The following is a 22,908-nucleotide window of genomic DNA, read 5'->3' on the forward strand; positions in this document are numbered from 1 at the left end:
GCCATTTATTTATGGTAAAATAATTAAATTGGGGTCTAATACTTTATGGTTCTTTTGTTATTTCCTTCATCATTTTTATATTCTCTGCTTTGCTTTCTTCTACAGCTGGGTAAGTAAACATACTAAGTGGAACTAACTCTGCGTTTACTAAGATTTGCTCAGCCAACCATATGACATGTCACTACATACATAAGTGACCTTCTGCAGTAAGGCTGGCTGGTACTCACCTGTGTGTGAAGATCAGAGACTTAATCTGTATTTTTTTTTTTGATGACAGCTGAATATTAAAACAATAGTGTAATCCTGTAGTTGATGCTGAATTTAACTTTCTTAAATTGAATCAATGAAGAAGACAAGGTTTCTTTTTAAATGTTCCTGAAGTAATACACCAGGCAGTTTTGTTTGTTTCCTTGTTTGTGTTTAATGGGAACATTAAAAACCATCTTTAAAAAAAGCCCTGGGAGATGCTGTGTATTTATGCTAATAAACCGAAAGGACACTGAGTCATGGAATTAGCAGAGATTGCAAATCTGGGGTGCTGTGCTACTTTACGACCTCATCTTGATATGCTGGGGAGGTAGGTCAAGTCAGTGACATTGGATTTAAGAAAATAGAATGGATTTGAAAGTTGGTGCAGGGAAAGGTAATGGAACCAAAATGTGCATTGAAAAGCTAGAGGATGGTAGCAGCAGAGAGAGAGAGAAAAATTCAAGAATTACAGTGAATGATAAATTGAATGAGTCGACATTCTGGTCCCTGTTAATATATTCAAATGCTCCAGTGTGTTGAATTGTAATGGTGATGTCATGCATAAAAATGGATGAGCTACATTCAGGTCTTGTTAGGCTGTGATTTGGGCACTGAGTTCAGCAGAACACCACATTTCAGAAAAGAGACAAATTGCCAACCATTCAGTAGAGAACAATGCAAATGATAAAAAGATCTTGAAAACACGAGCTGCAAGAGGAGGTTGTGAGACCTGAAAATTGCACTCTGAAAAAAAAAAAAGACAAGATGATAGCCTTGTTATGTATAAAAAACATAATGAAAAGGACAGAAATTGGTTTCTTTCACTGATTGGTACAAATAAACAAGAAATAGTTGGCATAAGCTTCACTGAGTAAAATATAGGGATTATATTATTACTGCAGGTGAATTATTATTTAAAATTTCTGTAGTAAAACACTATTGGGATTGTACAGTTTAACCATACAGAGATGACAATATGGTAATATGGGGTTTTATTTAATAAAAAAATTAACGTTAAATTAAATGTGTGTCCACAATAACACAGCCTCTTAATTTTGTGATAAAGTGTTATTTTTCAAATAATGTCAAAAAGTAATATTTAAAGCTTTAAGCAAATACAGAGTAAAGATTTAAAGTATTTCATTTCATTTCAGGGGTAGGGTGAGGGCCAGGGGCAGAGGGAGAGAGGGAGAGAGGGAGAGAGAGAGAGAGAGAGAGAGAGAGAGAGAGAGAGAGAATCTTAAGCAGGCTCCAAGCTCAACACGGCATCTTACACAGGGCTCGATCTCACAATCCTGGGATCAGGACCTGAGACAAAATCAAGAGCCAGACGCTCAACCGACTAAGTCACCCAGGTGCCCCAAGTATTGAATTTTAAAAAGTATTCAATAAATAGTGATATTCATTCCCTAACATCTCAATTGATAACTGGTATCATCACTTTACTTAAAAAATATCTTGGGAGTACATAGGTGACTTAAAAGTCTGACTCAGCTTGATTTCAGCTTGATTTCTCACGGTTCATGAGATGGATCCCTGCTTCAGGCTCTGTGCTAATGGTGCGGAGCCTGCCTGGGATCCTCTCTCTTCCTCTCTCTCTGCCCCTGCTCCACTTGTATTCTCTCTCTCTGTCTCTCTCTCTCAAAATAAATAAATAAAAATTTAAAAATATCCTGAAACTGTGGAATACCTTATATATTATGGGCTATCAAAAATGTATATTGAATTGAAATGAATTGGACATTTATTTTGAAATGGAAAAGTTAAGGCCATTCCATAATAAAAATTATAAAGTAGAGGAACTTCTCTGGTGCTTTGCAACATACATAATACATAAACTTCACTACTCATGCAATTAATTATGTTACTGATACTATTGTCTTTAATGATGATGATTATAATGAAAAGTATAGTTGTTTATTGAGTGGTTAGTACATTTCAGGTGTTGGACTAACTGTTTTTTGTGCATGATCTCCTTTTTATTTCATATTTATAGAAAACAAATCTAAAACTCACACAGGCTGTACGACTTGCCAAGATTATATAACAATAGGTAGTGGATCTGGGTCTCCACTCCCAGACTGCATGTGATTCTCTCGTGGTATATCAAATTACTGTATATCAGTAATATATGTTCAAAAAAGCATTAAAAAACAAAGAAAGGGTAAAAAAAAGACAACCCAACAGAACTCGAGGACTCTCTACAATGAGTATAAGCAACAGTTTTATGTAGGTAGTGCTCAGGAATCAGCCTGTGGTTCTCAAATCTGGTCATGTATAAGGATCATTGGGAAGAGCTGTGAAACAGTTTGCTGGGCCCCACCCCCAGAGTTCTGATTCAGTAGGTTGAATGGGGCCCAACCATTTGTATCCATAACAAGTTTCAGTATGATGCTGATGCTGACTCAGCTGGCCTGGGGACTATGCTTTGGGAACTACAGGTATAGGGAAAGGCTACTGTCTTCAAAGTCAAAGACACCAGTGATCAAATTTCAGCTGTGCCACGGAATGACCTGAGGAAAATCACTTGGTTTCATCATCTGAAAAATGGCAATAATATTAGTAACCAAACAAGTCATGAGAATTATATGAAAGAATGTCTGTTTATTAATTAGCTTTTATAGGAAATCATAAAACATGAATCATCTTTGGAGTTGCCCTCTATTTGTTTTGACCATACCCTGTGTAATAGATGGTATGAGTTTTATTTATTTTTTTAAGTTTATTTATTTTGAGAGAGAAAGAGAGGGAGAGAGAGACAACATGCACATGTGCACAAGTCGGGGAGAGGCAGGGAGAAAGAATCCCAAGCGGTCTCCGAACTGTCAGCATGGAACCTGACATGGGGCTTGATCCCACCAACCATGAGATCATGACCTGAGCTGAAATCAAGAGTTGGCTGCTTAACCACTGACTGAGCCACACAGTGGCTAACCTGGTGGTGTTAGTTTTCAATGAGGAAGGTAGGAATAGGTATAGAATAGAGTGGTATAGAATGCTTCAATATCAGATCTTCTCTGTAAGTTTTGGGGTTATAAGCATGTGACCTGTAACATAAAATACGGAACAAAATATTACCATAGAGATCTTCAATTAAGAGAATGGGTACGTTTGCCGTTTTTCTCTTGCTTTAAGAAATACTGCCTGGCTTGGCCTCTAGGTAAGTATTTCTTTGTACACCCTCCCTTTAATTGGCTGCTCATGTCCCTCCATCAGGCATAGCTCATTGTATCTCACAGGAAAAGAGCTCCAGTTAAGGTCCTTTCCTTTGTGTCTCCCTCTGTCCATCAATGTTCACTTTTCTTATGTGAGAACACAAAGGGGGACAGACAAAAGGCTCTTTTTGCTACGGTCTGTGTGTCTGGTTCAGAAACTTCATGTTTTCTTCCCCTAAAAACATAGATCCTAACTTATTGTCCATGTTCCCAAGTTATTATGGTCCTATTCCCTTTGTTCTTTATGATGCTTTTTGTATTCTTCTTACTATAAACTGTCCTGTGATAAGTTTTCATAAGCCAAAGTTATACCAGCCAGACCTGCCATTTTAGTGCTCAGTTACCAGCACAAGCATTTTGCAGACAGGTGAACCCAGCAGGGAGTCTGTACAGAGTAATGCAAAGGACAGGGCTGCCCAAACCTCAGGCAGGGGGGTGGGGGGCAGGGGTGAGGAATCCGGTTTGCTCCTGGTTTGTCATTAGACAGCTGTGGCTTTAGAGGAGTCAGTGTTTACTCCAAGTCTCAACCTTGTTTCTTTTTTTTTTTTTTTCAATGTTTATTTATTTTTGGGACAGAGAGAGACAGAGCATGAACGGGGGAGGGGCAGAGAGAGAGGGAGACACAGACTCGGAAGCAGGCTCCAGGCTCTGAGCCATCAGCCCAGAGCCTGACGCGGGGCTCGAACTCACGGACCGCGAGATCGCGACCTGGCTGAAGTCGGACGCTTAACCGACTGCGCCACCCAGGCGCCCCGTCAACCTTGTTTCTAAAGCAAGGGCAGTGCCCCCAAATCATCAGTGCTTACATCAGATATAACAGTCCAAAATTTAATACTTACTGTGCATGAACATAAAATCATACATCTTCCTTATGATTTGTCAAATTCTGGTTCTCCTTTGATTATTAGTATACAGTTATTTGATTATTATAAAGCTTAAAGGGTATGTCTTCAGTTATTCATGTGTTCGGTAAGTATCTATCGAGCAGCTACTCTGTGTTGGAGCTGTGCTAGATGCTAGACAGTGGGAAGGCAAAGTTCCTTCATTCAGCTAATGCCGGCCCCATTACTTACCTGGCACTGGGAATATGTGGTTCATGCCCTGACATACCCCAAAGGTTTGTGGTGGGGGCAGGGAGAGAGTGTAGGAGGGAGACAGCGATTGTTCAGAGTAATCATACAAAACTAAAAATGAAACTCAGAGAAGCGCAACCAAGAAACGTGCTGTTCTGAGAGACTGTCATAGGGGATTTGACTAGATCAGAGAGACAGGGAAACCTTGCAGCCCTGAGAGCTAGTGGTGGAAATGAAGCCACATGGATATATTTGACTGAGGAAGGAAGACTGAGAGGAGTTAATGATTGCTTGGATATAAAGGGGGAAAAAGGAAGGCATTCATGACAATTCACCAGAATAATCCAATAGAGCTCAAACGTTTACACATATGAATTGCCAAAGATAACATTTTTAAGTCTACATCAAAACCTCTCCACCATATGTGAAAGTAATTGCAAGGATTTACCTTTCAGTATAGTGTAAATAGACATTTTTCAACAAAATTCTTTCAAAACTCTAAATGTATCCAATGGAGTTGAAACACCCTAGCTATTTTATACCTCCCATTAGCCATTTAAAAATATGATTTATGTTCTTACTTAATAGCCACACATTTTATATTATTCTTTTCTCACCAAATTGTATTCTAATATAGGATATTTTTGCTAGAAAATCCTTTTGGATCACCCTATCATACTTTTCTGCAACAAGAAACACATATCACACATACAGACACACACATACACATAGTTTTTTCATGTCATAAAATCCTGTGTTAATTTTTCTAAATTGAGTTTTCATTATAATGGTTACTTGTATATAATTGATCAACATAAACACATGGCAAACTTTGATAAATAATCTCCTAACATAAAAATAAAAATTGTTAGAGATGTAAAATTTGAGATTGGCCTTTTTATTTCCCAGTTTATATATTCACAGACAAATATTACTGCTAGAATAAGAAAAGTTTCACCATGTTTTATGTTAAAGTAGAAACTTAAAAACTTTTTTTTATATGTTTTATTTATTTTGAGACAGAGAGAGAGAGAGCGCACACACACAAGTGGGGGAGGGGCAGAGAGAGAGGGAGACAGAATCTGAAACAGGCTCCAGGCTCTGAGATGTCAGCACAGAGCCCACCATGGGGCTCAAACCCATAAACTGTGAGATCATGATCTGAGCCGAAGTCAGACCCTTAACCAACTGAGCCACCTAGGCACCCCATTACCGAGAAACTTTATACAGAAAACTAAATAGATAGGAATGGAAGGTGTTATATTATAGCAATGTAACACTTCTTTTGTCTTTCCAAGTGTTGTGCCAAAAATTACATAGGAATTGATCACCAAAATTTTTAAATTATCACCTGACAATTTGCTAGGGCATTTCTTCAGATTTTGTGGAAACAAAGAATTAAAACAAAAATTGAAAAGTCATTTTCTAGATATCAACATCAGTATTTTGACTTTTTACTTGATATTGCAGTACAATGCATCCTCAGAAGATACAAGATGAGTGAATGAGAAATATGCCTTTCTCCTGGAAAATGAGGGAAAGTGGAAGAAGGATTTTTATGAAAAGAGAAGTATCTATATGAAAGTTTAGAATGTGGAACTTAATTGCTGTAACACTACCTATAGCCTTAAAGGAATAATGAATAAAGATATTCTTTAAGAAGTCTTACCTGCAGAGACAGGAACACTTCATTTTAAAGGCCATGGGACTAGGATGTGGGTAGAAATGGCAAGAATGAGAGATATATTAATTTGTCTAGGGAGAGAATATAACGTAGGGAAAGAGTTCAAGGTGAAGAATTGAGAAATCACAATATTGAACAGCAGCTGGGTAAAATCCAGACATGAGTTATAGCCCTTGAAGCTTAACATTTCCAGTGTATTCTAAAATTGTTTTATTTCCTCTACCAATTTTCATATTTTTAAATTTATTATTAATCTTTTTCACTATAAATACAATCTATTTAAAGATGGAGATCTATCTGTAGATATAAATATGTAAAAATGGTAGTCTCAAATATGTGTAGAATTTATTCTTATAAATGTCCCCAGAAACCTGTATAATTCTTAATTTTACTTTCACTCATTTCTCCTTGAAAAATACAACTATTTGCACTCTATTTTGCCTTATAAAATAAGTTTAGTTCAAAATAGATTTTATGATTTTCTCATGTGTATTTAAAATTTAACTCAAAGCAGGGGCACCTGGGTGGCTCGGTCAGTTAAGCGTCCAACTTCGGCTCAGGTCATAGTCTCTGGAATAATTCACAATTACCATAAAAATCATCACCATCCTTCACAACATATTTAACATGCTACGTCACTCATCATGATGGATGCAGTGGTACAGGATCAGGTTCCTGGGTCCACATTTGGATAACGGTGTATCTGGTTGATAGCAGACTTGGTTTTTAACTTTCAGCTTTATTTCTAAAATAAAGTAGTATAGCATAGTTCTTCCATAGTGATACGTATTCTTAATCAGTATTAATTCAGACTCTTACAGTACTTGACTCAAGTACCACATATATCTTGAGCATCTCAGGCATCATTCTGAAAGACCCCAGAGATCCAATGATGAACCAAAGGAAACGGTTTCTGCCTTCCTAGAGCTTATAGCCCAGTGGAGTAGAGTGTGACTAATCGGATGTCATAAGAAACACTATAAGATTTTAACTGTATTGAGAAGCCAGAAGGGAGATTTATAAGAAAAGGACAATTTGACCTGTCAGTGAGACTGACATTCTGGCAGAGTGACAGCTGACCTGAGGCCTACAGGAAAAACACACATTCCTCTGGCAAAGGGAGAAAAGAGATGTTAAACAAAAGACACAGTGTACGAGAATGGCCTTCTTCAATATTGTTTCTCAAGATTAAAATCTTGGTACTTTCCAAAAGTTTAGCTGTTTAGGCAGAGTATGTACTGACCCAAGGACACCCTTAGAAATCTTGCAATTTTTTTTTTTCAGTTAATCATGTTTGTTGTGTTTATATTTGCTGAGGAGAGCAAAAATCCCAGTTAATTGATTATGCACCTTCATCAAAACTTTAGGAATTCTCTCTTCTAAAATTAGAGTGTGTTACCAACAAAAGTGTTCTGGAAAAGCTACATAGAAGAAAAATCATATATGAAATGTAGGAAGTGTGCCTGCTATCTGAATTAATACAAGTGTGAATTCCTTTGTCAAACTAGAAATCTTCTTCATAACCAGCAATCCTATCTGATTTGTCATTTGTATAAGTAGAGGTCATATATTAAGTAGTGGCTACACCTATATAGAAACAAGGGCCTTATTATCTATCTTTTCCTAAGTTTCTCTGGAATCACACTGAAAGTACCACCTCTCCTGGCCATTTGGAGAATTCAGTACGTGCTAGTTGAGTTCAGTCCATTACGGGAAAAATATTCGACTAAATGACCTACCTACTTGAGGGACTAACTAATCTAGATGTATTTTTTTAATTTACTTTTTGGTGTAGCAGGAACTTTAATTGCCTCAAGAGCTAATATAACTTCATTAAGTGCGTATTTCTATTCATTTTCTTATCATCATATTTAGTTTCTAATCTAAATACATTAACGATTTTATATTCTAATATAAAACTCAGAAACAATCTTACGCTTCTTTTCTTTTTCCTGACGCTTTTGGCTTTTTCCTGACATTTAAATTTAAAAAAAAAAATATATATATATATATATATATATTAAAATATATATATTGTAGCCATGTGTAGAGGCAAGTAGTCAATAGTATTTTTAAGGTATTTTAATTTTTACAAAAGCATGCTTTTGAAGGTGACTTGATTTAATTTAACTGTTTTTCTTTCCAGTATGATTGGTATTCCCCCCCATTTCTGCCAATAGTAATCTTCCTATCATGCTCATATTGTTTGCCTGATATTATACCAATTTCGGGCATAACGCTATTGAACTTTTGTTCCATCTATCAAAAGATATGCTTATTGATCACTTATAGAATGGCTCTATTTTAACCACCTGCCTGTTTGTCACAGTACAAGTGCTAAGTGAGTATGGATTTACATGGACAACACAGAGAGCAAAGTTGATTAACTCACAGTAGTGATCATTATTATTTACTAAGCCAGAGCTGGAGCACCAACAGAAATATTTGCAGCTTCCAAAACATTTTTACTTACTCACAGAGAGTAGATTATACTAACGGATTCCGGTTCAGGTTTATTACAACTGCTACCAACCACGATAAAGAAGAAATTTCCTCTACATTTTCCAAAAATAATATAAACACTGAGAAACACTTCAGCAATAATAACAATATTCCCTTTTTATTTTTTCCCCTTGTGATTAAGACTTAGGATAGATTCTCTATATATGATTCATTCTATCTCAAAATGAAAATAATTCATGTTAGTCTTTCTAATGATAGTGTGATAATGCTTAGTATTGTGATAATGCTGATGAAAAATGCTTTATAAGCATTAAATATTGTTCTTTGATATATATTGAAAATATCTAAAAGTGAGAAAGAACTTTGATGACTTGTAATTTCTTGGCCATAACAGGAAAAATAAAAGCACATGCACACACTGTCATGGGTTGAAGGGTGACCTCTAAAAGATGTGTCTAGGGGCACGTGAATGGCTCAGTCAGTTAAGCGTCTGACTCTTGATTTTGGCTAAGGTCACTATCTCACCGTTCATGAGTTTGAGTCACATCAGGCTCTGTGCTGGCAGTGTGGAGCCTGCTTGGGATTCTCTCTCTCCCTCTCTCTCTGCCCCTTCCCTGCGCTCTCTCTCTCTCTCTCTCTCAAGAATAAATTTTTAAAAGTTTAATAAAAGTTAGGTTTAAATCCTAAACACTATCTATCAATATGACCTTATTTGGAAATAGGGTCTTTGCAGATGTAATTAAGGATTTTGCAATGAGATCACATGGACTTAGGGTAAGCCCTAAGGTAGAAATTGAAGTAATTCATTTACAAGCTTGGGGATGGCTAGGATTGCTGGAGGCACAGGAAGCTAGAAGAAGGCATAGAACAGATTCTGTGGAGCCTCCAGAAGAAAGCGATCCCACTGACGCGTTGGTGTTAGACTTCTGGCTATAGGAAATGTGAGAGAATACATTTCTGTTGTTTTAAGCCACTAAATTGGTGGTAATTTGTTAGGGATTATGAAAGCTCTAGTAAATGCATACACACATCTTCAGCTCTCATATTTGAAACTTGGTTTGTAATCAACATTTTGCATTGTTATTCTTTCTTTGATGGAAAATCAAGGAATGGCACAGAGACACAGTTGAACTTTTAACTTTCCTTAACTTCTTCCTTCAGGTTTTTATCAAGAACGGGATACTGAGAAGGCACTTCTTACTCCTCACAAAATTCAGACAAAAGTGCTATCGTCAGTCTTCATCCAATTCTTTTTGTAAATGTGTAAAATACATGGGAATGGTCAGTGGTATGAAAATAGAATAATTATGTGGCGATATCCCTAAAATTCACTGCAAAAAACCCATCTTCATTTCTTAGGATCCCTTCTAAATATTTTAAGAGTCTCTTCTTTTTTCTTTTTCATGACTTGAGATTCTTCTTATAATTGAAATTTCAAATATAAAAAAAATTGGGTGACTTCTATTTTATTTTCATATATAAATAAATGTTACTTATTTTTTTTCTGCAATATAGAGGGCAGGCATCCAATATACACCCTGCTTCCTTGTGTATGCAGAGTACCTGCCGGTTACATGTACATGTAAATACATACATTTCAGTTATTTCAGAAAATCAAAAAATTTGTGTCTTTTAAAATTGTTGTTAATGTTATTCATTTCTTGAGAGAGAGAGAGAGAGTGCGCGCGCGCGCACGTGGAGGAGGGGCAGAGAGTGAGGGAGACACAGAATCTGAAACAGACTCCAGGCTCTGAGCTGTCAGCACAGAGCCTGACACGGGGCTTGAACTCACAGACCGCGAGATCATGACCTGAGCCGAAGTCGGACGCACAACCAACTGAGCCACCCAAGCGCCCCAGTTTGTGTCTTTTCAAAAGTATGTTTTTCTTATATTTATCATCTGCCAGTGCAAAATATGCCTTTTGGCCTTATTTTGTAATTTTATCATTCACTTTTGCCATTCCCCTTTCTTCCAGGACCCAGCTTATTGTTTTTTCCCCCAATAATTTTCTATTACCTTATATAACAGGAATAGATTCTTTTTAACTATTTTTAATTATCAAATTTAATTAAATTTATCCTTATTCCTTAACGCATGTGCACGCACACTTACACACACACACACACACACACATATATGAGGTTTACCAGGGATTTCACTGCTTTTCACAGAAAGGTCAAAGTGAAGTTAAAGAACATCTAGAGTACCTAGGATTTGATACAAATAAGAATACTTCTGTATTTTTAAAAAGTACAGCATTTTTTGTTCTTGTTGTTAGTGAGTCTACCAGTTAAGCCTCTGAAAACCTACAGAATTACATGTTGGTTAGTGTGCACACACACACACACACACACACACAAATAGTAAATTTTACTTTTGACCGAAGTAAAAATCTACTTTTAGTTGGGGATGTTGCTAGTGAGAAAAATACATTACTTATTGCCTACCCATGACAGCTTAGTGCTTATGACTAAAAAAATTAACTAAATTGTCATAGTTGATTCTTCCCCGGGCTGGAGAATCAGCCTTGTTAACTTCAGTGACCTTGATAGTGCATTAGAAATGAAAGTAAACCACATTTGCACAAGCCCTCACATTTATAGATGTAGTATTTTGATGGATACAATAAATCTGTGTAATTTCCAACCTTTCTATGAAGAATACAAAAGACAATGAATGTTGCTATAAATTATTCCTGGGCAATAGGAGTTATTTGTCAAGGTGGAGCCCAATGTCATCCAGTGGGGTTTTTATAAACACTCAGGCATGGGTCATGATTTGAATGAGAACAGTGCTTATGGATTGCTGATGTTACTAATGTGTCATTCCCATCATTATCTCCTGTCTTCCTAGCTAATGTACTGATTCCTAATCATTCATGATTCAGACAACACCATTATACACATGTAAATTTAGACTTCTTATCACAGCAGGTTTACAGTGCTATGACCATAGTTGAATGAAAGAAACTTAAAGATCACAGCTCAAGACAGAGCAGATTCTTTGAGAAGCCATGGATAATGGGCACCTGATAATCAGGAAACCATTAATCTTCTCTTTTTTTTTTTTTTTTTTTGAGAGAGAGAGAGAGAGAGACAGAGAGAGAGCTGGAGAGAGAGAAAGAGAGCGAGAGAAGGAGAATCTTAAGCAGGCTCCACACCCAGCAGGGAGCCCTACTCAGGCACAATCTCACAACCCTGGGATCATGACCTGAGCTGAAATCAAGAATCACATTTAGCTGACTGAGCCACCCACACGCCCCCAATTATTTCATCTTTAACACAAGCGTCTATAAATAGGGCAATTAATCAGCCATTTCACAACTTCTACTACAATTGTGTACCTCTAAAGTTTTAAATGATGTTATGGTCTTAGAACTATTTATATTAGCAGGCTCACTGTTTCAGAGTGAGTCATCAGAGGTATCTTTTTTTTTTTTTTTTACTTTTGTTAGGAAGCAGTTTGATTTTTTTTGAGCTCTCATGGGTATAATTGGTTCTGGATGTCATGAGGTTCTGAGTTATGAAATGTTAAATAGCAGTGTTCTAGGCTTTTCAGTAGAGTGTTTAAAATCCAGGCCAAAGAAACAGTTTAATCAAATCAGGTCACAAATTCTCTAATTATTTGCTTTTTTCCCATTGACTTTTCTGTAGGTCTTTGTTACTGCCTGTCTTTGTCATCATCGTGCTGAATTTTCTGGCCTCTCTGTACATTTCTCACTTGTGTCTTTTCTTTCTACCTTTTCTTTGATGTCTCCTTCTTTTTATCCTCATTGTAATATTGTCTGAGCCACCTAGTTTCTTACGTTTTGTGCTTTAACAATTATATTTTAAAAAGTGGTTTTATAGCCTAAATATTTACCCTCACCAAACCTCTTCCTTCCTACCCTGTAGAAATAAGAGCTACTTTATATATGGGACTTAAAAATTTTAAGTGTAATTTTATATATATTTTTTCAGCTTAAGTAAAGTGAATGTCACTTTTAAAGTACATCTATTTTAGTTATAAAAGTCATTTTAAAGGAGTGCTGTTATCTTAAAATATAATCTTTTGATAAATTCAGGATATTAACAGTTAAAATGAGCCCCCTTCAGCAATCATTTTTCCTTTCTTCAGGAAAGAACAGCATATACCTCTTTGCAAATATGCAAAATTAAAATAGAAATAGGTATTGAACATTTCAGAACCCAGGAATTTTAAATATCTTTGGTGGGCCTATTATCCACCAGGGTTTATCCACTCTGTCTTTTGAGGACTAAAAGGTCATGAATACTGGTTTAGCATTTCTTTTGTTATGCCTAAGTTTCAATAGGAATGAACTTGCACCATGCAGACACAAGTGGGCGGAGCCCCTAAAACAGCAACCCTCGCTGCTGTGGGAAGGGTGCCGGACAACCGCGTTGCTGCCTAGTGTTCTTCCCACCCGTCATGGTCTCATACTTCACCTGGGTTCTGCTCTCCCTTTGCTAGGATTCTTGTAGAGAAGAGATGCTATGAAACAATCCTGCTTCTGGTTGCCAGGGTGTTTATATGGATTCAGTGGCACGTTTGATTGACAAGTATGCCGGTCAAGTTAGGTGGAATTATAAAAGTGTATTTTATTGTAATGCCTTAAACTTCATGTATTGTCAGTCATGTTTTTATAATTACTCATTCACTTGTAGAGAGGTTGTCTAAAAACTTTATATCTGCTTTCATTTTAGTCCTGTACTCTTTCGGGAAAGATGGAGAAAGATATCTGTTGCCACTTCGTACTACTACTTATAGTAATAAAACTGACGAGGGGGATGTCATTACCACATATTGAGACAATTTTCTATGTACCTTGCACTTGGCTATGCACAGCATTTAGATAACACTCATACTGAGCCCCTGATAGGTACCAGGCACTGTGCTGCACTGGATAAACATTATCGCATTTAATTATTGTAATAACCTTGTAAAGAATTATTTTTCCCATTTTCCAAATGAGGAAACTGACGCTTAGGTGCAAAAAAGTCACATATTCTTTCTAAACAGCTTTAAGTTTTATTCAAGATAGTTTTCTCAGGAGCAGCCAAGGGACAAAGGAATGGAGATGGAATGAGAGAAGCAATAGGGACTATTGTGAACAGGATAGACCTTTGTAAACGCAGGTTATTTTTCAGTCTGATATTTTAAAGTCAGGGATTACTCAGGAAGAAGTAAAAGTGCTAGTACTTAAAAGGTCAAACAAGATTCAGAATGTTGGTAAGGAAGCCTCAACCAAAGCTATCTTTTAACTTTTAGATTAGGCAAGTGATTTTTCAAATGAATTAATTAAATGCAAATTAATTAAAATAAATGGTAGGCCACACTCTATATTCATGTTTGGTGCCACTGAAATAAACAGGGGCTCTTAGAGTGATTTCAGAAATTTTTTTCATTGTCTTTGAAAATAATTAAATCCACATCGCTAATGAAAAGAATCTTGTACTAACAGAGCAGGAAGGGACTTTAGAACTCTTGTACTTTAGCCTTACCAAATTAGGGTGAAAAATGAAGCCCAAAGCAATGACCTTGACTTGCCCAGTCCTAGAGGCAGTTATTGGTCCAATTAGGTCTACTGAGAACCTGCTTAGAAATAGACCCATATCATGATTAAGCATCAAAATTATATTTTAAAATAATATGTTTTTTTCCCTTTGGCAAATATAATTTCCTCTGGGAGATATTTAACTGTACTATCAGAATTGTTTTTGCATATTATTCAACAACATTTTTCAGTATTGGAATATGTTTTACTCTAATAGTAACAGACTTGTGTCTTTACAAGTGTAATTACACATTTATTTATCATATTTTCAAAGTAATTGTAATATTTTTTAAATGGTTAAATTTGAAATATATGAATTAAAAAAAATGAAATATATGAATTAAGAAAAGAAAGACTAGTTATCTATAATTCCCCAACCCAAAAGCAAATATTAATAGTCTCTTGATTTTTCTTTTAGTTTTTTTTTTTAATACTTTATTTATTCTTGAGAGAAAGAGAGACAGAGCATGAATGAGGGAGGGGCACAGAAAGAGAGGGAGACACAGAATCTGAAGCAGACTCCAGGCTCTGAGCTGTCAGCACAGAGCCCGACGTGGGGCTTGAACTCACAAGCTGTGAGATCATGACCTGAGCCGAAATTGGACACTCAACCGACTGAGCCACCCAGGCGCCCCATTTTCTTTTAGTTTTTTTAATCTAATGCACACATTATGTTTTTTTTTTAATTAAAGTTGTGGTATTATATATGTATTATACTCATCCTTAATAATATATTTCATTATATTAAATAATGTATTTTACCATATTATTAAATATTACTCTATAATATATTATTCTTAGTAACTATTTATATCTTAATTTAAACCAGTCCCTTATTGTTATTGTAGATATGTCCTGATGTTTAATTTTTTTTAAGTTTAGTTATTTATTTGAGAGAGAGAGAGAGCACACGGGAGTGCAAACTGGGGAGTGGCAGAGAGAGAGGGAGAGAGAGAATCTCAAGCAGGCTTTGCACTGTCAGCGCAGAGCCCCATGTGGGTCTCAATCCCAGGAACCTTGAGATCATGACCTGAGCCAAATCAAGCATAGATGCTTAACCTACTGAGCCACCCAGGTGCCCCTGATTTCTTACATTAAAAAAACAATGTAGGAGAGAAAACTTTTAGAGCAAAATCTTTGGAAATTTTTCTAATTATTTATCTTAATTTATCAACCTACTTCACAATTTTCCATTTAATAATTAAAATTCCAATTTACTAAGATTTAAAATACTAGTCTCATTCCACCATCATTATTTAACTCAGTAAAAAAAAAAAAAATCTTATACAAGTTGTATGCCTCTATTTTTCCACCTACTTAATTGTTTTAACTCCTACCCCAAAGCATTTTGTTTTTGTGCATTTGCTTTTGGCAAAGTAAAAAAGGTTAAACATATCACCAAAATACAAAATAGATTATTTCAAGGTGATACTTTTTAGGCTTTTAGAATTTTTATGCTTTCAAAACTTGTACTGTACAAATGAACTCTGTCATGATCCTGTTTAAAATGAGAATAGAAAAAAAATATGGTGTAAGTTATACTAATTAGGTAATAATTTCTGCAATGTTGTATCCTAGAAAAGATAAAGACACTTTTGGCTAAGACTTACTCCGTTCATCTCTTACAAAGGCAGCTAGAGAGACTAGGCCTGCTCCTCTCTATGTATACCACACATACAGAAAAACAAGCACAGCTTTCCTTCTCAGATAATAAAATTCCATTAAAATATTTGCTTCTGAGGAAGCAGTTAAAAAGAAATGACTGTGGGATATTCACATGCTCATAGACAATTTCCATGATCACGAAAAGGATCCCTGTCTCCCTGCAAGCCTGGTATGAAGGATCTCACAAAACTCATTTGTACTGCTCATAACTATGGGTTCTGTGGGGTTTTCAGCCTATGCTTTCCAAACAAATGAGCTTCTCCATTTGTTCCTAATGACTTTGGTTTATACAAAGAGATCTTAAACTGTCCCCAGAGCAATCATTTTGCTAAAATGCTATTAGAACATCTTTACAAATTTAGCAACAAAGGGGGCTTCATTAACAATGGAAATCATTGGGAACCAAGGCCCTTAGTAAATTCAAGTCTCACCAGTCTTGTTTTATCTTCAGTGATGAGTACAATAATCTTGTGAACTATACCTTGACTCCTTATCTGGTGGGTGGGTAAGGAAGATAGGGAGCCGATGCCGTGGGGAGAGATGCTGGAAAAACCAGAGCGGTATTCTGTGGTTAATCAGCTTTGTCCTTCCTCTTGGAAGGAGCCTTGTGAACCTTAAGCAATGCATATGCCTAGCAGCTGCTAATAGAGCCATTTTTTTTTCCTGAGAGGTTGGGGATTTGCAGCTGAAACTGAGCACTGTTTTTCAATGGACCATCAACAGGGTTTAGATTATATATGTAAACATATGTGTGTCTCATTTTCATAGTAATCAAATTTGATACATCTGCTGTGCATGGAAGGACAGCTGCTGGCAAGCCTGAAAGTTGACCTGCAGCTTCTGGCAGAACAAACCCAAATTATGGGGTCTTTCTCTTGGTTTGCGTCTGCAGCTTCAGATACAGAACCTGCCCCTATTCTGGGCAGCTTTGCTTTTAAAGACCTCCTTTGCGACAGACAACTTTCATTAGATTCCTTCAGGGTGATCTGTCTGTCGTTATATTCAACGCTTTATTGCTGAGTGCCCTTTTAAGATTTTTTTTCCTCCTTGCTCTGTGTATGACCAGATTGCCATACAGCAGCTCCTTAAGTACCCCGCTAGCCTATGCCTTTATAGTCACCCAGAGGCTGCATTTTAACAAGTATCACTTCAATGCTGGCTAACAGAATGGATACTTACGGTTGGAAATCCACTCTTGCCAACGTATTTCTCAAAGATGACTGATCAAACTGTGTTTTAAAAATTAATTAAAAAAGAGGTTAGAGGTGACAGTGTGGCCAGTTCAGCGCCGAGAGAATTATTGGTTGATTTAGAGAAAGACTAGCTTTCTTAATGTTCTTATTATAGTTAGTAAAGATGGGTATAATGTATCTACCATGATTACATGCGGTGGCAGTGATTTCTGAAGCTCTTTGCTGGTTTCTTCTGATGTTTGTGTTCCTTTTGGTTCTTTAAAAACAAAACAACCAAACAAAGTGCTTGCCTTCTAATGCCACAAAGAAAAATATCTCCAGACAGCAAGGTTAAAATAACTTTTCTCCAAACACTCCAAATTACGTGTTGAAAGAGACAGAATGATATAGTTTTAGCTATCTGGGAACAATTAATTTTGTATGATACTTCTAGCAAATCTAAACATATGGTGTCCTGATACACAATCTTCAATATTCTGATTGGAGCCCTACTTAGCTGCTTAACAGAATAAGATTAAGCTTATCTTACTGGTAGTCATTCAGGCACTTCCTCCTGTTTTCCAAATACTCCTTCAACCATAGCAGTGTTTTAACCATCAAGGTCCTAAATATTTATTTATTTTTAAAAATTTTTTTAGTGTTTATTTATTTTTGAAGAGGACGGAAGCAGAGCATGAGCAGGGAAAGAACAGAGAGGGAGGGAGACACAGATACCACAGCAGGCTCTAGGCTCTGAGCTGTCAGCACAGAGCCTGACATGGGGCTCGAACTCACAAACTGTGAGGTCATAACCTGAGACAAAGTTGGATGCTTAACCGACTGAGCCACCCAGGCAACCAAAGGTCCTAAATCTTTAGAAGAGATTGTTTTATCTTGCTATCCAGAGAAAACACTTCTTATTAGCCACATTCAAATTATAAGTGAGAAATGTAAATAATAGATCACTGAATGTGACACAAAGCAGAAATGCATTTTTAACTTTTTGTAAATATTGGAGTAATCTATCAGAGAATTCAGTTTTTAAAATGTGAGGTATACTCCGAGACTTGAAAGAACAATATTTAGTAAAAAATAGCTATGGTAAAGTAAACATGAGCATTTACAGTTTATAAATGGCCAAGACTAATTAAATCCACTCACAGTTTCCCACTGCAATATTTATTTTGAAGTCAAAGTCAAAATTTAGTCTATTTTTATAGTTATTTTTATAAATGTAAGGAAAAAGAAATTTCTACTTTCTTAAAATTTACTACTTATATCTGTTTACTACCTGTATTGATAATCTTCTGGATTCCAAAACTTGAAGAGCTCTTTGAGAAAAAATAATTTTAGAGAGACTTGTCTAAGAATTTAGGACAAAGTGTTTGTTTTAATCAAATTAGTCCCTTCAGCCTGGGCTTTCTTGTCATTCTTGGGTGTACCAATTATGACAGCACGATCATTGGTTGATAAGTATATTACTGTTTGTGGAAATATAAAGCATCCTCTTTGCACTGTTTTTTTAAGCATTTGTGTTCTGGTTTTTGTTTAAATATAGTATCAAGAGTGGAAACAAAAATTGCATTCAAAATTACCATTACATAAAGTACGTTATTTTATTCACTCACTTGCCAATATTTTTGAATACTGTTACTATATAATATCATTCTCTTTCAGGTAGAAACTAATTAGCAAAATCATCTTTTTAAAAATTGACTGTAGTAAAGCAACATCTGTCTTTAGTTTAAATGCTATGAAGCTTTTCATTAACAGAAAACCACCATGGGTTGCTTCTTTAGAATACCACTAAATGTTAGAGACATCGTCTACTGTACGGGAGTCTCACTATTAGATGAGGATGTCTGGGAATTCATCTGGATGAAATTCCACTCTACCACAGCAGTTTCTGAGAAGAAAATATTATTGGAAGCCTTAACTTGCAGTGATGATAGGAACTTATTAAATAGGTGGGTCGATTGATTTTCTAAATCTATTTGTGTAATAAAAGTACTCTCTATTAACCAACCTATTGTGAACTCGATTGTGTTTCCTTGAATATATTGTAGTTACTCTAAAATATACTTTCTACAGCTAAGGAAAACTGCCATGTTGACTTGACTAAAGCTAGTTGAATTGAAAGATATACCTCTGTTTCTACCTAAACAGTAAGACAGTGTTTCATTATAAAAGGAAATGTTTACTATAAAGATTTTTAAAACTAAGTTTAGGTCATTAAAAGAGAATTGTGATTTTCCACCTGCAAGATTTTTTCAGAATTTAATTAACAAGTTAATTAAAATATTATGAACTTGTTTTTCCCCCTTCTATAAACGGAAAGTTGTTCTATTGATAAATTGTGTTGGTAAAGTCTACACTGGTCTATTCTTTTGAAATATATGACAAATTAATGCATATAATTTTTTGAAGGTTTATAAAAATGCTTAAGTTATTGGGCTAAGAGTTTTTCTTCAATTATATCTTTAAAGGCTTCTGAATCTATCACTAAATTCTGAGGTGGTGTTGGATCAAGATGCAATTGATGTGATAATTCATGTCGCTCGAAATCCACATGGCCGAGACCTTGCCTGGAAGTTTTTTAGAGACAAATGGAAGATATTAAATACCAGGTAGAAATAAGAGTTCATTTGTACTTAAGTAAATTAAAGGTGATATATGAGACATAAAGACCCAACTTTTTGTGTTAAAACCAAGGCTTAGATAATAGAATTAGATTTTAAAACAGTCAACTAATATGGGTGTTGCCACTTCTGGGAAACTCAGAATTATTTTAACAATTCTATAGCATTATTCATGTTTTGAAGATTAAAAACTGTGATTATATATAGAAATGTGGGACTACAAAGGTTTAGCAGTACAGTTTTTGTGGAAACTCTGTTAAACTGTCTAAGGTTGAAGAAATATCATAAAACTTCTATATTCTGAATGTGTTGTGGAAAAAATGATTTATAAATCAGATACAATTATTATTTATATAACAAGAAAACTTTACTGCTGTAGAATTAAGTTTCCTTTATTTTTTTAAAGTTTTTTTTTTATTGTTTATTTGTTTTGAGAGAGAGCAAGCGAGGGTGTGCACAAGTGGGGAAGGGGGAGAGAGAGAGGGAGAGAGAGAGAGAGGGAGAGAGAGAGAAAATCCCAAGGAGGCTCCACACTGTCAGCACAGAGTCTGATGTGGGCCTCAATCTCACCAAGCCAGAGATCATGACCTGAGCCTAATTCAAGAGTCAGAAGCTTAATTGACAGGTGCCCCTGTTTGAGTTTCCTTTAAATATAAATACCATAAACACCTGAAATGAAACCATGATTTGAATCATTGTATAGTTCTAGGTGCAGTAGAATTCATTCCTGAGACATCTTGTTTCAGGGTGAGAATTCTTCAGCCTCAATTTAAGAAAATATTTCATTATGTATTTAAATATATTGTAATGAATGTTGATTTATTACTCTGACAATCTGTATGGCATTTTAAAATTAAATTTATTAAAGGGCATGTAGATACCACATGTTTTCAAACTTAAATGTCCTCATACAGTAAGCAGACCTATTGTTTTCTATCTCTTAAAAATTGGTGTGTAAACTTTGTTTTTAACAAACAACTTTATCAGTTGCCCTTGTATAAATAGTTCAATTTGAATGAATGTATCCTATTAAAACACATTTTTATCTACGGATATTTCATTGTCAGGAAGCACTAATATTCCTAGAAGACACACTGACTTTTTTGTATTTGCAGCTCAGAAATTGGAATGATTGGAAGATTAGAACTTGCTTTGCTGTCATGCATATAATGTAGTGAATAATCAGACAGAAAGCGAAATTAGTATACACAAGCAGTTCACTTTAAGGAGTATCAAATATCTGCCAATACACAATTTCTTTAGGGAGTGGTTTTGTATATCAGAGTTCAGCATAGTAGATGTATAGTTTAGTCCCTACCAAAAAACATTTGGTTCTTGATATGTTTATTTTGTCTCACTGAGAGTCCCTAATCTCTAACTTAAAGATAGAAAGTTTGAGATTTCAACATACCTACAGATATGGAAGTGTTGAAAAATAGGATTTTCTTCATCCCTACTCTTCTATCGATCCTAGAACACTGGAATTCATGGAGGCACTGTCCAAGATACTCCTTATTTCCTGCGCTAAAGATTCTCCCTGGCTTTTGTTGCCATCTACTCTAATGGTTTCAGTCACTCCCAAATCTATATCTCTTACTGAGACATTTCACCTAAGCTTCACCCTATGATAAGACAGTTGTCTATTTGGACCTGCTGCTGAGGTGTACCTGCAAAGCTAAACCCATCATTTTCCTCCTGTCTTCATTTCCTCAGTAAATAATCCACCAATTAATCAAGCCAGACACTTGGAAAACTACATATACTCCCCACTTTTCCTTGCCATCTGTAACAATTAGGCTTAAGATATTGTCATTTTAACAAGTCCTAAAAGATAACCTGTGATAGGTATCCTTAGCACAATAGAGATCAGTAAAATGAGAAACCCTTCCAACACACTGACACAAATTGTTCCTTTCTATAGGTCAAGAGTCAGGAATTTATATCTGTGGTACAAGGATTATGCAATCCAAATAAACAACTCAATATTTTAATTTAATGCCTACATGAAAAAAATGTTAATATTTTGGGAGCATTTCAAAGAAATTTGGCTCAGTTTCTAAGTATGAAAAAGGAGAATGTCAATGTCAGTTTAACTGACCAGACCAAAGGATCTGTGTGACATACTAATAATGCCCAAGTTTATCTTACAGTCCCATTTCCTTTTTTGGGATTTTTGTTTCCTTATAGTAAACTAGGTTACTTTAAGTTGAAGGTTTAAAAAAAATTTCTTCCTTAGTCCTTAGATTGAAAATATAATAATAATTACTAAATCTAATTTTAAGTTCTTTTTTTGTTTTGTTTTTGTTTTTGTTTACTACAATTTGGACCTCTCTAAAACACTTTGAGCCAAATCAGATGAGCATCTGATTGAGCATCTGATGGTGCCCCACAGCCATATCTCTATTCACCTCCCTGGCTAGCCAGAAAAATGACTTTGAAATGTTTAGAGATCTTAATAGCAATAAGATAACATTAGTCAAATGGAGCCCTTGAAAAGTATTCTAAAAAAATCTTTAGAGTAATATTTCTTAAATTACTGCCTATATTAACATGAAGCCTTTTTTTTTTTCATCTTTTCAGGTATGGGGAGGCATTATTTATGAATTCTAAACTCATTAGTGGAGTTACAGAATTTCTTAATACTGAAAGTGAACTCAAAGAGGTAAATATTTTAATATGAGTTCTAATGCTTTTCTTTTATAAACATATGAAGGCATACATTTACTTTATTTTTTCAACAGATTCATATCCATTTCTTTAAAACACACACACACACACACACACATTCATGCTAAAGACTTTACTCAATTCATTATTTGCAAATGTATTTCTATTATATTAAACATTAAATGCCTTCGAGAAATGTTTAAATGTAATGTTTCCCAAACTGGGGGACTCTACTCCAGAAATCTTTGATCCAATCAGTTGAGGAACAACCCAGTTTAGAAATAACAAAACTATCCTGTCACAATGACTCAGTATTTAGATACAAAGGATCAAGGCTGGTGTTAAGGTATAGAACTTGGGTCTCACTGCTTTGTGGACAGGCCTATACAGGAAGTAGATAACTGGATGTGATAATAATGCTTCATGCTATCTAGTCTGTTCAATAAAATGAATTCATATGTGTGACAGAGAATGTGTCTGACAATATATCTTGAGATTAATAGCTTAAAATTCTGCTTGATATGAT

At 35.5% G+C, this 22,908-nt stretch overlaps 1 protein-coding gene across 1 annotated transcript in view; it reads left to right on the forward strand.

Annotated features, from left to right (window-relative positions):
- The window catches only part of TRHDE (thyrotropin releasing hormone degrading enzyme), a 388,442-nt gene that overhangs the window by 360,176 nt on the left and 5,358 nt on the right, over positions 1-22,908 (forward strand). Inside the window, exons 16-18 of the mRNA XM_047067262.1 lie at positions 18,876-19,043; positions 19,563-19,703; positions 22,296-22,377. Coding sequence (XP_046923218.1) covers positions 18,876-19,043; positions 19,563-19,703; positions 22,296-22,377 — 391 coding nt within the window. The remainder of the gene's footprint in view (positions 1-18,875; positions 19,044-19,562; positions 19,704-22,295; positions 22,378-22,908) is intronic.

Source organism: Lynx rufus, unplaced genomic scaffold, assembly GCF_022079265.1.
Source record: "Lynx rufus isolate CCGP_SWC_20201006 ecotype Redwood Valley unplaced genomic scaffold, mLynRuf1.p SCAF_7, whole genome shotgun sequence".
In the NCBI taxonomy this organism is placed as follows: Eukaryota; Metazoa; Chordata; class Mammalia; order Carnivora; family Felidae; genus Lynx; species Lynx rufus.